The sequence below is a fragment of the Dipodomys ordii genome, unplaced genomic scaffold, assembly GCF_000151885.1.
Source record: "Dipodomys ordii isolate 6190 unplaced genomic scaffold, Dord_2.0 Scaffold60, whole genome shotgun sequence".
NCBI classification, from domain to species: Eukaryota; Metazoa; Chordata; class Mammalia; order Rodentia; family Heteromyidae; genus Dipodomys; species Dipodomys ordii.
The window spans coordinates 1643839-1659088 of NW_012267276.1; the positions used below are offsets into that span (position 1 = coordinate 1643839).

The 15250-nt window shown below is 34.6% G+C and overlaps 1 protein-coding gene across 3 annotated transcripts in view; it reads right to left on the reverse strand.

Annotated features, from left to right (window-relative positions):
• Tbc1d5 (TBC1 domain family, member 5) overlaps positions 1–15250 on the reverse strand; it is a 424595-nt gene that overhangs the window by 181033 nt on the left and 228312 nt on the right. For all 3 annotated transcript variants that reach the window (XM_013022145.1, XM_013022143.1, XM_013022144.1), the window contains exons 4-7: positions 6304–6412; positions 4845–4934; positions 4675–4749; positions 3096–3163 (exon numbers count right to left, since the gene is read on the reverse strand). In XM_013022145.1, coding sequence (XP_012877599.1) covers positions 3096–3163; positions 4675–4749; positions 4845–4934; positions 6304–6412 — 342 coding nt within the window. The remainder of the gene's footprint in view (positions 1–3095; positions 3164–4674; positions 4750–4844; positions 4935–6303; positions 6413–15250) is intronic.

Genomic DNA, 15250 nt, shown 5'->3' on the forward strand with positions numbered 1-15250 from the left:
GTAATAGACTTATTAGGAGTTGAACTCAGTGGAACATACAGACAAAACTGTATGACCAGGAGTTAGCACATTTAAAAAGATACTCATAGCTCTGTGCATAGTTGGAAAATGTCAAATCCCAGTGATTAAATTTACACATTTATATAATGATTTATAGCTTAAAGTGTAAATTTCTAAATTACCACTATGACTACGCATATATTGGTTAAACATGCATAATGTGAAAATCCAAAATTGAAAATGCTCCAAAATCCAAAATTTTTGGAACATCGACATGACACTTAACAAGTTTTGGTTTTTGACACATTTTTTATTTTGAATTTATGTATTTATTATGAATTTATTATGAATTTATGTATTAGGGATGGTCAACTGGCAAACTCAATCCAAGTATCCACAAATCTCACTTAAATTTCTTTCTTTTTTGAATTTTTTATTGTTTTTAAGTAGTTGTACAAAGGAGTTGCCATTCACCAAATTCATCTTGATCAGTGTTAGCCCTTTCAACATTGTGACCCAACTCTCCCAACCTACCTCTTCCCTCACTTAGGTTGTATATTTAATTTTTTTGCCTTTTAGCAACGTGGTTCATGTGTGCAATGTATTTTGATCTGTGTCATCAGTTCAATAGCTTCACCCCCTTTTGACCCACCCCCTATACATTTCTCAGTTCTGTGGTATATACAGTGAATTCTTGCCCGTTTTCTCCCCTTCTCCCTGCTTAATTCTTCTGCTCCTCTTCCCTTGGTTCCATCCTCCCCTTTTGCAAATACCCATTTCTGGGTACTTATTTTGTTGGGCTCTGACTTAGTCTTCTTAAAGAATTACACTATTTGCACTCTCCATAGTTTTTGTTTTTTTTTTCGGTTGGGGGGTTTGAACTCTGGGCTTGGGTGCTGTCCCTGCACTCTTCAGCTCAAGGTGAGTACTCTACTGCTTGAGCCAGAGCGCCACTTCGGATTTTCTAGTGTTTTTTTTTTTTAATTGGAGATAAGAGTCTCATGGAGTTTCCTGCCAAGGGCTGGCTTTGAACCATGATCCTCAGATTTCAGCCTCCTGAGTAACTAGGATTACAGGCTTGAGCCACCAGCACCTGGCTCTCCATAGTTATTATACTTCAGTAAATTCATTTGTATTCACTTGCTTACCACCTAGTGTGTTTATTTGTAGAGTTATAAGCAATATCAAGAAAACTGACAATATCACTTGTTGGTGTAAAAACTGGAAAGGAACTCTATTACTCTGTTAGTGAGAAAGGAAGCTTTTTCAACCACTCCAGAGCAATATGGAGGGTCCTAATAAAAACTAAACATAGAGATATCCACCCTATGAACTGACAATTCCACTCCTAGGCATTTGTCCAACAGAGCACAAACAAGACCACACTAAAGCTACTAGCACAACCATATTCAAACCATATTCACTGAAGCATTATTCATCATAGACAAAGTATGGAATCATCTCAGATGTCCCTCAATGGATGAATGGATCAAGAAAATGTGGTATATATACACAATGGAATTCTATTTACTCATCAGAAAGAATGATATTGTACCATTCATAAAGAAATGGAAAGACTTGGAAAAAATTACAGTAAGTAAAGTCAGACCCAGAGAAACAGATTGCATGTTTCCCTTTTTGTGGTAACTAGAATGTACCTAAAAATCTCAAAAATCTCAAACAGGGTTACTTACCCTGCACTTATCAATCCATTTTTATCAATCCACAAAATTCTTATGAGGTGGATGCTAATATCCCATTTTATAGAAGAGGACAGAAATGGATGGGGAAGATGTTGGAAGGAATCTTCCTACAATTATGATGGAACTCACTCTAGAATCCCTACACAAATTTCATGTACTTTCCAATATATGACTGAGAAAAATGAAGTCCAATACAAAAAAGTTATGGATACTAACTATGTGCTAAATAAATTGTTCTTTTTCATGGTAAATACTGAGAAAATTGAGAAAAGATTTTCTGCAAATCAGAAAAACTTCAAGAGAAAGAGAAATGAGAAGGGTAAGAAATAATAGTTGTGATGCTGGGGACTAGTATCTGGTGCTTGTAATTCTAGCTGCCCAGGGAACTGAGATTTAAAAGTTGCATTTTGAAGTCAGCCTGTGCAGAAAATTCCATGAGGCTCTTATCTCTAACAAAAAAATTAAAAGTGGAGCTTTGGTTCTAGTTGCAGTGTGAGACTTCATCAAAAAGCTAAGCAAAAGTATGAGGCCTGGAGTGTGAATTCCAACACTAGCATTATTTAAAAAAATGGATGGTTGTCATTTAAAAAATAATTTGGGATCTGTGCGGGTATCTCATACCTGTAATCCTAGCTACTCAGAAGGCTGAGAAATGAGGATCACATTTTGAAGCTGGAAGCTTCCATGGAAGTGGAGTTATGGCTCAAAAAGCTAAGGGACAGAACCCAGATCCTGAGTTTAAACTCAGATACACACACAGACACACACAGACACACACACAGACACACACAGACACACACACACACACACACACACACACACACACACACACGTAACTTGATCTGTTTTATACCTTTAATCCTAGTGACTCAGGAAACTATGACCAGGAGGATCTAGGTTTGAAGTCAATCAGAGCAGAAAAGTACTAGAGATGCCATCTTCAATTAATTAGAATGAATGCTGTGTGGCTTGTGTGATAGAGCACTAGCCATGAGTGAGAATGTTAGGCCCCTTGAGCTCAAATCCCTATACTGGCACACATACACAGAAAAGAATGAAAAATAATAACTTGCCTATATTTTTCTAGTAATAGCCATAGAATGACTACCCATAAAAGGCTATTAGAATCAACTGATTTCAAATAATTGTTGGAAATCAATAAAATTAAATATTAAACTTAATTTTCTAACAGTTTATTTTCGAAAAAATAAAGAAACCTGTATTGAAGAAAAAAAATTGCCTTTACTCTGAAAATTTGCTCAAAAAATCCTTCAGAACTAACATAGATAGAATACTGAATTCAATTAAGGCTCTCTGCAGATTTTATAATTTGCTAAAATACTAAGTGTTAACTAACATTAATTTGAATTAGTGAAAGTAACAGTTACATACGTTCTTTTGACATCTTGTTCAATCATTGATCGAAGCTCTTTATCTTGGAAGAATTTGTTCCAAAGACTCTGAAATAAGAACAATCTAATTTACAAGTCACATACCTTTGCTTGACTGGTATGATTTCAATTTAATAATTTAAGTGATTAAATTAATTCTTCTCTAAGTTATCTGTTCATGTTCTTGCATAGGAAATTTAAGATTGTAATAGTAGTTCAAATTTAGTATAACACCAAAATATACTCTTTAACACCAATTTTTCCAGTCTGCTTTTTTTTTTTTGGTTGGCCATGGGGCTTGAACTCAGGGCCTGGGTGCTGTCCCTGAGCTCTTTTGTTCAAGGCTAGCACTCCACCAGTTTGAGCCACAGTGGTTAGTTAATTGGTTAAGAGTGGTTAATTAGATAAGAGTGACATTGCTTTGAACCACAATCCTCAGATCTCAGCCTACTGAGTAGCTAGGATTATAGGCATAAGGCACTAGTACCCAGCTTCCAGTCAGGCATTATTTTATGTTTTAAAATTATATCTTATCTCTATAAAGTGAATGCTGAATACCTGCTGCTACTTCATGTACCAACAGCAAAAAGGTATTTGGATAAAGCAGAGCCCACCAACAAAATGGTCCCAATTAGAACCTGACTTGAATTCTCAATGCAGTAAAATGTTTTCTACAAAGCTTGGTTTTACAGCCTTATAAGTTGTTGTATAAAGTTAAAATGTAGACTTTGGGAAAGTTTTAAAAATTAATAACTTATGTTGCTACACCAAATATCACATTATGTACTAATTATGTATATCAGGAAAAGTAATGCTAATATCATGTATTACATGAGATTAAAAAATTCTCAGATAGCTGGATGCTGGTGGCTCATGCCTGTAATCCTAACTACAGAAGAGACTGAGATCTGAGAATCATGGTTCAAAGCCAGCCCAGGCATGAAGTCAGTGAGACTCTTATCTCCAATAAACCACTCAGAAAACTGGAAGTGGCACTGTGACTCAAGTGGTAGAGCACTAGCCTTGAGCTGAAGAGCTGAGGGAAAGCACCCAGGCCCAGAGTTCAAGCCCCACGACTGAAAAATAAATAAATAAATAAATATTCTCAGATAAAAGGACAGGAATTAGAGTAGCAGCAACTGAAAAATTATCCTGATTCTTCACTCATCTTCTAAAAGCATTTTTTTACAGACTTCTACAGCTACTTCTTTCTTCCTGGAAGTTAGTCCAGCCAAATGGTACCATCACTCTTGGTGGTCATATAAGAAGCCTTTTCTGAGCCATTCCATTCTTCATCTTGCTAGGGCAGCCTTAGTCTTATCTCTATACTCTTTTTTTAACTCTCGGTGCTTGTAGACCCAAGAACTTCTCTGTAGTAACACTCTACAGCAACAAATTATAAACTCCCCATAATGCAATATGTGTATGGCACAGAATCATTTCTATCAGCTTCTAGTTGTAAAAAAATATTTGGCTTAAAATAAACTGCTTTCATGGTAAGTTTCTACCAGTCATATAGAATGTTCTTATAAGTAAACCAATCACATAGCATGTTCTTATGAGATAAAGGTAAACTTTACTCCTTCATCCTGTGAAAGGGGATTGTTGATCATCAAATCTTGCTGGCCAACAACCTTCCTTGGGTTTGTGATATGCTAGTAAAAAAAGAAAACATAAACATGGGTGAGACTATTGGACTTAAAAGTACGTAAGAAAGTAATTAAATAAATTATACATATTATTTACTTACTATTTCCTTAATACTGCTATACCAGGCTCTCAATTCTTTAATTCTACTTATCCATTGACTTTTATCTTGAGGAAGAACACAAAGAAATAGCTATGAAGAAAAAAGGGAGAAAAATTTTATAAAACCTCTAATATGCAAAGTGAAACTAGGTCAAACAGATGTATCTGAAAATGGAAGAAGCACCCATTCATGGTATTTCACAATCATATCATTATTCCAATTACTACTAATATATATTTGGAAATATTTGGGGATATTTAGGAAATACTTAATTAGAAATTCAAACCGAGTAATTAAAGGTCAAAAAATATGATTTCAAAAGATACACCTCAAAATGGAATCTTTTCCCTCCAGATTTATATTAAAATTGAAGCAAAAATCATTCAAGTATATTTCTCATTTTACATTCTAATCTAACTGGGAGTGGTAGAATTATTAAAAAAATGAAAGATCTAGTTAGCAATTTCTATGTTTCAAGTTTTCCTTAAAAGAAAACAGAAGAGCAGTCTGAAGATTTGAGGACATTGAGTAAGAAGCAACATTACTCCTTTTAGAACCAAAAAAAAATGTAATTTATTACTGGCAACCAGCTTGTGAAAATAAGCATCCTTTAAAAGATAAATTTAATTTTGGTTACTATTAAAATAAATCAGGACTTAGGTTTGTTTTTAGGAAATTAAGCATACTAAAAGTTAAGGAACATGGAATGAGGTTGAGCACAAATATCTTTATACAAATTTTCTAGCAGCCTACAGGAGAAAAATGAATTTTAATTATTAAAGCTACCTTATTAAAGCTAAAATTGTCTAATGTGACATGAATATCTTGATTTGTACAGAGTTTAGTGTATTTGATTTATGAATACAGCACTAGAAACTTTTGATAAAATTCATAGTAAAAATAAGTCTAAGCCTGAATTTATTTTTGGAGAATTTTTTTTCAGAGCAATTAAAAAGCTAACTGCAGCTTATTATTAGCTTTTATAACCAATGACCTTTTCCTGCTGAAAGAGATGGACTCAATTTCCTCCCAATTCTTGGTGCCCTCACTTTGTACTAGAAAAAAAAATGTGAAAAATATTTTCTGGTCTTTGTTGACAAAGAAAAAGGAGGATGACTAAATGATTTCACATGATACATGAACTTGAAAGATACCACCTCCGCCACTCCAACTATCCAAATTCAAGAATTTCTGTAAATGCCTGTAGGTAATGTAATGGTTTTGCTCTGGCACCATTAAAAGAAACAAAATGACAACTGATTCCTTTAACATCCATAGTTATTCAGGACTAACAGGGCTAACCTTCATTAGTAAATGTTTTAAGAAAGACAAACATGGATGGCCAAAGTGAAGCCTCTTAGAAGACTCAGTGATCCCTGAATGGATAATCTTCCAAGGTATCAGTTTAGTATATTGATATATTACAATCACAAACTATAAATAAATATTTTCTTCTTACCTTCCAGCAAATGCTGCGGAACCTGCTGCTTCTCAGCTGCCCATTAATGCCTTTCTGCCTTATTGTTGCCAAATAATTGTTGTTTACAAATAGTTCTTCCCATTCCTTCCTATATGAAAGAAATCAAAGCATGGAAACCCTTTTGTTAAATTCTTCTGCTTGGAGTGAAGTGGAACAGGAAGTTAATTTCAAATACATGCATGAAATGTAACTTTTAAAATGTATATTTAGTTGTGTTCTGTTCCTGAATGTGTTGCTTTCTTTTTTGGACAGTTCTTCTGTAGATATAATGAATATGTAGATAGCTATAATTATGCCAGCTACTGAAATACATAACGTCTATAAGGCTATTCCATTTTCTCTAAATGTTGGTTATGTAGTTCAGTGGATAAACAAAAAAAACACAACAAATTAATATACATGTATGACTGAGTTATACATTGACAAACATACCTACTCCAAAAATATACAATAAAATAGTGTCCTGTTGGTTATATTGGCTTTTCACATGAAATATTTGTTTGAATTACCCTGTTTCTTTTTAATGTTATGCTGGACAGTTTAGTTTAGGAGACTACTTTTAGTAGTACTTACTATGAAATCTTTTTGACTTCTTTCTACATGATTGGTTTTAAAATTTTAACAGGTGCAGGCAAATTTGAAGAAAACATCAAAAAATTAAAAAGCCTCACTGTAAAAACTGTTAAAGGCAAGCTTCAGTACCTTGCAGTACCTATGGCTGAGTAGATAAACACTGAAATATGCCTCCCAGGCATGCAGACACTAGGGGCCTAACACCTGTGCCTCATTAATATACAAGTAAATCTGTTCTGCTGGGAAACAATTGGAAATTAATTGTCCCAAACCATTTACTGAGTTTGAATAAAGGAAATAGACCTATATTCCCAGCATCTTGCACCAAACTAAACATTAAGAGTCATTTGTCAACAGTTGAGGATACCAAGATCAGCTTCATAAAATTACCTTCAAATTCCATAATACCACAATAAAACTGACTTATGATATAAAGTTTATTATCAGAGCAGAACCCCAGAGGCCACATCTTAAAGAAGAGTTCTTAAAAAGAAACCCACTACAATCCCGCCCCAAATAGTTGTCACTAGTCAGATCTCATTTACTTATTTTGAAAAAGATCTTGAATACTATGTTTATAGCCATGAATGTAGCCTACTGTACACTTGAAAAGTTAAAAAACCAAAGGGCAAGATGTACCTTCCTCCATGGAGTTCCAGAGGAATGCTGGGAAGACAATGACACATTCTCTATAGCTACCAGAAGAACAGCTATTCTTAGCACAGATCCACAATTAACTAATGCTTCTTTTAAAAGAGACGTGATAAACATGCCAAATCACACACATGTTCTAGTGCCTGAAAAAATACATTTTCACAAGCTGGGTACCAGTTGCTCATCCCTATAATACTACTAAGAAACCTGGACTGGAGTTTGAAGCACAGGCAGCAAAGTCCTTGAGATTCTTATCTCCAATTAACCACCAGAAAACAGGAAGTGGTGCTGTAGCTCAAAGTGGTAGAGTGTTAGCCTTGTGTGAAAAAGCTCAGGGCCAGTAACCAGGCCTTAAGTTCAAGTCCCATGACCAACCAAAAAAAACAACACACAAACACACACACACACATACACATACATACACAAAAGGGAAATATATTTCACCACCATTCCTCAACATATTCTTAACTACATCACTATTATTTTAATATGCATTTGTTATACTGGAGAAACAATTTTTTGAGATTTTTAGCTCTTCTTATTAAAACTTCCTTTCTTGTCTTTTTCCCATTTTAAGCAGTGTAGGGTAGTGGTTCAGAGTATTGGTAGGAAAGCCACATTCTAAGATCAAATGCCATCCATGTAAGTCAGAAACCGTATCAATCTTACAGATACTGCTCATGCCAACATGAATGAGTTACTTAACCTTCTGTGTCTTAGTCTTCTATTTTGTGAAAAGGCATAATTTCACAAATAATTGTTCATCTATTTCAAAGAATTATGAGGACTTACGAAGCTCAGTGCTTGACTACCTAGCCCAGGGCCTTGGACTAAATAACCCTCCCCAGAACTAACTGTGGATGAGTGGGAGGGGGCAGGCATTGTTATGAAGATTAAGAGAATATACCAAAAACCTCCCAGAAGATTACACAGCACATAAGATTTAAAAATAGTCAAATTTTATTAATAGAATTTCAATATTGCTTTTATTTTAGATGCTTTATTATTGACCCAAGAGAAGAGTTTTCACATTAAATATCATACTTTTGTCAGCCATACAAATTAGCTCAATTTTCCAACACAATGAAGCTTTTTAATTTGTGCTTAATTTAGATCAAGTATTATTTCCTTCTGGTGCTATTTCTATTGTTTTCCTGCCAGTTATTCTCGGTCATGTCAAGATCAAAGAAATATTCAATGAAAAGTTGTTTGATTTTTTTTACTCTTTTAACATATTTGTATTAACTATAATAATAAAAAATTTCCATCTCTAGTTTCACACATATACTAATACCTCATATTTGATTTATGCAATTTTAAGTAATGTTCAAAGCTAAGATAAGCAGTACACTAGAAGAATACCTCAGAAAAGTCACTTATGTTTAATTGGCTTGTGATCTGTGAGCAAAAAGCACAGCTTTCAATATATTTTAAACCCAAAAGGACCTATCATTCTGTAAGAAAGCAGGCCCCAAAATATCAGTAATTCTAGTATTGAATGATTAACCTCTCTAGTTTCTTATCAAATCAACTCCTTTTCAAAGATACCAAGAAACTATACAAAGTACAAGTAAACCTGGTGGCTAGACTCACCACTATCCTGCCAAGTCAAGCTGGTTTGTAAGGTCATGTTACAAGCGATCCTACATGCTTACATAAGGATTATTTATTAGCTTAAATAAAACTCTGTACCTTGATTATGGTGTTGGTATAGAGAAAAGGAGAGCATGTCATATGAATTAGAAAAAGTATCTCTAAAATTTACAATCATTTGAATTTATTCATGGGTACTTACAGTTCTGATTAAGGCATAACATCTCAAACTGATGAAAGCTCTAACAGACATCACAAAGACGACATTTGTTTTCCTTCTCTTCTATGGAATAGTTTTTATCAATATATTATAAATGAGAAAACATTAAATTACTCTAAAATAACAAGGAAGACAAGTAACATTAAAGGGACACATGATACTCCTGAGAGACCAAGGCAAAAATGTTCTCTCACAGGACAAAGAAGTGTCCTTATGTTTCCTTGTTTTCAGTTTTTCAATATCAAGTCTAAGGATGTAAGTTTTCAACAGTCCGAATAAGAAGATAAGTTAACAACGGCTCCTGTGATCAATTAAAGACAATCTGGTATATTTAGTTAGATATGTGAAATCATTAAATGGAATAAATTACAAACCCAGGTCAAATGGGACTCCCTTTGAAAGGTACTAGTGACATCTAGTGACAACTTCTGTACCTTGCAGGCACTGGGTCCCTGAAAACAATCAGCAGCTAATAAGCAGGCAGAAGAGATAGGTTTCATATCTCATGCCAGGCTAATGGATTAGAAGTCTTTGCCATGGAATACTTCAATGAGTGTTGTGTTGAAAACTACTTTGCACTTGACCTTGTGTTTCTCTGAAAAGAATACTATGATGGATTAAAAACAGCCATGAGGTTAGTAATCATTTTTAAAAAATGAAATCAATTTTTTTTAGCAACAATTGAAGTCCTCTATCTAATAACTATTTATGTACTCTCCCGGAATGGCATTTTATTTTTGACATGGGAATAAATTTCAATATGCAGTGAATAAATACAGCATGATTATAACGAAGTATCTATTTCCAATTACACCTAATGTTATATTTTCCTAAATATAATATAAAATTGATATGAAACAATTTGGTAATTTCTAAATTTAATTGTTTAAGTACTTTTATAACTTAAATGATACATGAAAGATTAAATTATGTATTTAAGACTAAAAATTAGAATCATTCACACAAATTGTGAAATCATGTAAAAAAATTGTATGTTTTATATGATGGTTTCTACACCAGTTGGGGTATCATTTGGGCAGGGAATAAAACCTGTATGGGGACTGTAATTTGAGAAACCCCAACTACAATAAGGGAGAAGTGTTCTGAGTGTATCTAGTCTAGTGCTGATGACCTCCAATACTTCTTTACAGTGAGGTGCTTTGGCTTCTGCTGATAAATTGCTGAGGGTATTTGAAAAGGCCCATCTCCACAGAGAAGCTGAAACCAGAGAGTAGAAGAAGGAAGAGAAGTAGGGGGACCAACTTTGGCTTCTGGGAAGTGTCATAACAGACAAGGTAACCATCACCATCTTAAGGTCTGACTAGGAAGAAAAGGCTTTGGGAAGCTTATTATGTATGCTAGCATAATCCCAGCATGCCAAAGGTTGAAATAGGAGGATTTAGAGTTCTAGGCCAGTAAAGATACATTGTAAGACCCTGTCTCAATCCTGACTATCCTAAAGGGCAGAGGGAACAGAAAATGACCTCTGAGAAGGATTAGATCACAATTAGATAGAACAAAGGAAGACAGTTGAATTGATATAAAAAGTTTTACATAATTTTATAATCCTAAAGTACATTATATCTGAAAAACTTCCATATTATTTATAATCACATATTATTTTACCAAATGAAAAGGGTGATCAAGAAAATTTTTAATTTGCTTCTAACCTATATAGATTATGTATTAGTGAAAGATTTCTAGCAGTAAAAGGACTGTGCACCATAAACCTTGGTAGTATAATTTTAAAAGGAAGATTTCAAAAATACTATTCACATAGAGAACAAGGAACATCTAACTTGAAATCAATGGAAATATGAGAAGTGTAAATTAGACATGTCAGCCTCAGATTGTAAAGTGTGGCACCAGATATGGGTAAGCTACAACGTTAGGACTGCAGGTGCCAAGAACAACTAGATAAACACTGATGTTATCTATAATTACCTCATTTTTAGCTTAAATCACGGGTAATGAGGAACTCAGAGTCTCTAAAAGGCAATTAGAAATTGTACTGGCTTTTTTGCTTCCTCTATCAGGAATTTTTTAAAACTAACTTTTATTTAAAGGTTCCCCCCACCACCATAATGAAACGATGAAGCTTATCACCTCTGTGTACATATATATAGGGGGGGAGAGAAGGAGAGAGAGAGAGAGAGAGAAGATATACAAGCATATTTATTTCTTCATAGATCTAGGTAAAACATGTTTTCATAATGTTGAGGATCCACTGAAAGGTAAAAAATAGTTCATTGTGTGGTTTTACAAAAATTTCTTTTAAATGATGTTTGGATTTGGATTTAAACTCTAAATTGGAAAATTTTGAGCCTCCATCTCATAGAAATAAAGCTCTCTTTAAAAACATATATTATTTTCTTCAAAATATAGTGTTTAAGAGCCATAAAACTAAGGGTCAGATTAAAATACATGGCCTATATAATTGTGCTTGTCCAAAAGGCATCAAGTTGTATTACTGCTTTTTAATTTTATAGAAGTACTTTTTAATTTTGTAATAAGAAAATCAAATACACAAATCAGAGGTTCAGTATTTAGAAATAAAGCCATAAAAGGATCCTGTACTAGATATTATCTTTGATGTTGTCTAGAGCAAATAATTTGGCATTCCATAGTTTAATTGAACATCTTTTATAAATAGTAACAATCCCTTTCTGTGAGACTTCTCCCTGCACATCCTTTTATCTTTTCCACATTCTACATCATTTACTTTGATATTTGCTGTAACTGGCCTGAGTCTGATAACATTTTAAACATGATAAAGGAATCGAGGTATAGTGGTCTCTGCCGTAAACTCAGCGACTTAGAACGCTAAGGAAGCAGTACTGAGAATTTTAGGCCAGCCTAGGCAATTATAGCAAGACCCTGTCTCATAAAAAACGCAAAAGTGAGGTCCAAATGGCTCACACTTGTAATCCGAGCTACTCAGGTGGCTGAAATCACAAGATAGTGGTTCGAAGCCAGCAAGGGCAATTAACCACCAAAGAGCCAAAAGTAGAATTGTAGCCTTGAGCAAAAAAAAAAAAAGTCACGAACAGAGCTCAGGCTCTGAGTTCATGCCTCAGGACTGGTGCAATAAAAAGAAGGGTGGGGGGAGAAATCACTGTAATGTAAGCAATATTGTAAAGGAAATGCATATGCCAAAATAGAGCAAACTATAAGAATTTGGAAATAGGAGTTTATTTAGCAAAACCTGACATACAAATTAAAAGCCAATCCTCTCTCTTACACGTGTAAGAATGGACTGGTTTCTTAGATATGTATTTTAATGTTTTTTTCTTTCATGCATGTGTTTCTAACGCATCTATAAGATTATTTCTTTGTTGTCTTGTATGTCCCTCCCCCACAGTATAACCCCTGCTTTCACTATATTTGATGTCAGTATAACTTGTGGAGGAGATGGGGAAAAACAAGTCGTTTAAGGATACAGGTGAACCTGTTGCAACAATGAGAAGTACAAGTTGTCATGTCCAAAACGAGCTTTACAACTTCGGTGCGGGGGGGGGGGGGGGGGAGGGGGGATGGGGGGGGGGGAGGTTTGGGATTGGGGGGGAGGGGGGAGGCTGGGAAGGGATGAGAAGGGTAAACAAAGGAGGAGGCTGCAATGCTTGGTAAGAAATGTACGCATTATCCTGCCCATGTAATTGTAACCCCTCTGTTCACAAATAAAATAAAATTAAATAAAAAAAAAGAATGGACTGGTTTATAATATATTGTATGAATAGAAATACATGTGTGTTTAAAATGAAGAATTTTTCTTTAGATTAAAATGGATATTTTGTCTGTGTCTATCATTGACTTGATGACTTCTAGGTAACTATCCCATAAAACTTTGAGGTGACAGAAATGTTCTTTATTTTGATTGTCTTCTATCAATTATAAATGGCTATTCAGCAATGGTGAATGAATAGAGACTCATGGTTTCTAGTCTTTATTGGACAGCCAGCTAAAAGTATTTTATAGCTATCACTTATAAACAATTTCAAGGTTTCATTTCTTAAGCATTTTTTTGTAAAGATGCTGCACAGATGGGTTAGTTACATGAGCAAGGCAATGAGAACATTACTTGTCGATCACTGTTACCCCTTCCCTTGTTGTCCCACTAGCCTTTCCCTCCCCCACCTCCCACATTCCTCCCTACTCCTCACCCCCCTAGCCCAAAGTTGTAAAGCTCACTTCAATATACTGTCTTGTGGGTATCATTGTTACAATAAGGCAAATACTAAAGGTTAAAAATTTTAAATGTAATACTATATCTGGTCTTTATCTTATTGGCTCTTCTTGTGGGTGCTTCTGTTACTACCACCAGCTATCTTCAGTGTGCTTCTATCTCACATTTTCAGACACACAATGAAAGTCAAGGGAGAAAAGCCATGTGTCTGCTTCTGGCTTTCTTGTGGTAACTAGAGACATAGAGTCTCACAGATTTTCCTATCCAAGCTGCCCTGGAACTGTGGTTCCCATATCTCAGCCTCCTGAGTAGCTAGCATTACCAGGGTGAGAGACCAGTTTTTGTTTTTTAATTAAAATTAGAGGTATGAACATTCAACCATCTTATTTTATCTCTAATAAGGAAAGAGACATAGTCATGTCATGTGAATTGTTTTCCTAATCTGAACAAATTGGATTGGCACACAGTCTTTGAAACTCTTTTGAGAGTAAATCAAACAGAGTAAATTGTATCTAAGAGCATTGCATCTATAACCCTGGGATTCAAATTACATCTGTATGTTCACAATATATTAGGACAACTTTTTAACTTCAAATTTTCTCTCATTAGCAAACTCTATATTTTTCTATTCTATAGCTGGTTTGTTGACTTTCTTCACTTTTAGGCATATAATACAAATCCTCAATTACATTGCTATCAGAGGTGATAGTTTTGTATGATTTAAAAATTCATATTTTCAGCTTTAATTTTTAGAGCACTGATTCAAATATCAAGCATATATGACATACTGTATTTTAAAACCTAACATTGTCAAAATAGCAGGAGGCCAAGTAATATGTTACCCTATAGAAAAAATACATACAAATTCCACTCTTATATAGGTCACATTAACTGTCTCAGGGCATTACTTTGCTACTATGTCAGAAATCACAAGACCATATTGGCAAAGACAATCAAGAATTGGTAGTAAAGATGAAGATAGGGAAGATTAGTTTTGTTCATACTGCTCATTTCCTGAAAATTCCTGCTCCTGTAGAAGGCCTAGCAAACAAATCCTCCTATCAGTTACCATCCTACCCCTTCATCTTAGTTACCCTATTTGGTCTTCCTTGGTTTCTGGATGAATGCTTCCATTATTACAGCAGTTGTTATCTATGTTACTTGCTGTGTAAGGATATGTATTATTCTTTGGTGCATGGAGGGTTAACACAATGGCTTCTTGAACTGGTGCATAATCAAGATATGTAGAATAGTTGAAGCTATACTAGCTCTCTTGAACAGTACAAAGAAGATATAAATGGGAAAATAATTGTGAAAGTCCTTATTAAAAAATAAAATGAGAGCCAGGCCCACTGGCTCAGGCCTATAATCCTTGCTACTCAGGAGAATGAGTTCTCAGGATCACTGTTCAAAGCCAGCCTGGGCAGAAAAAACTATGAAACTCTTACCTACAATTAACTACCAAAAAGCTAAAAATGAAGCTGTGGCTCAAGTGGTAGAGTGCTAGCCTTGAGAGAAAAAGCTCAAGAATAGCACCTGGGCCCTGAGTTTAAGCCTCAGGACTGGCACACATACACAAAAAGAATATTAGATACCAAGTCCTACTAAGATATTCTGTAAACATTATTTCCTTAAATGATATTTTTGAGTCTTAGAAGCTATTGATGAATTTAAAAAATAGGAAATCTAGTAATTGTACAACT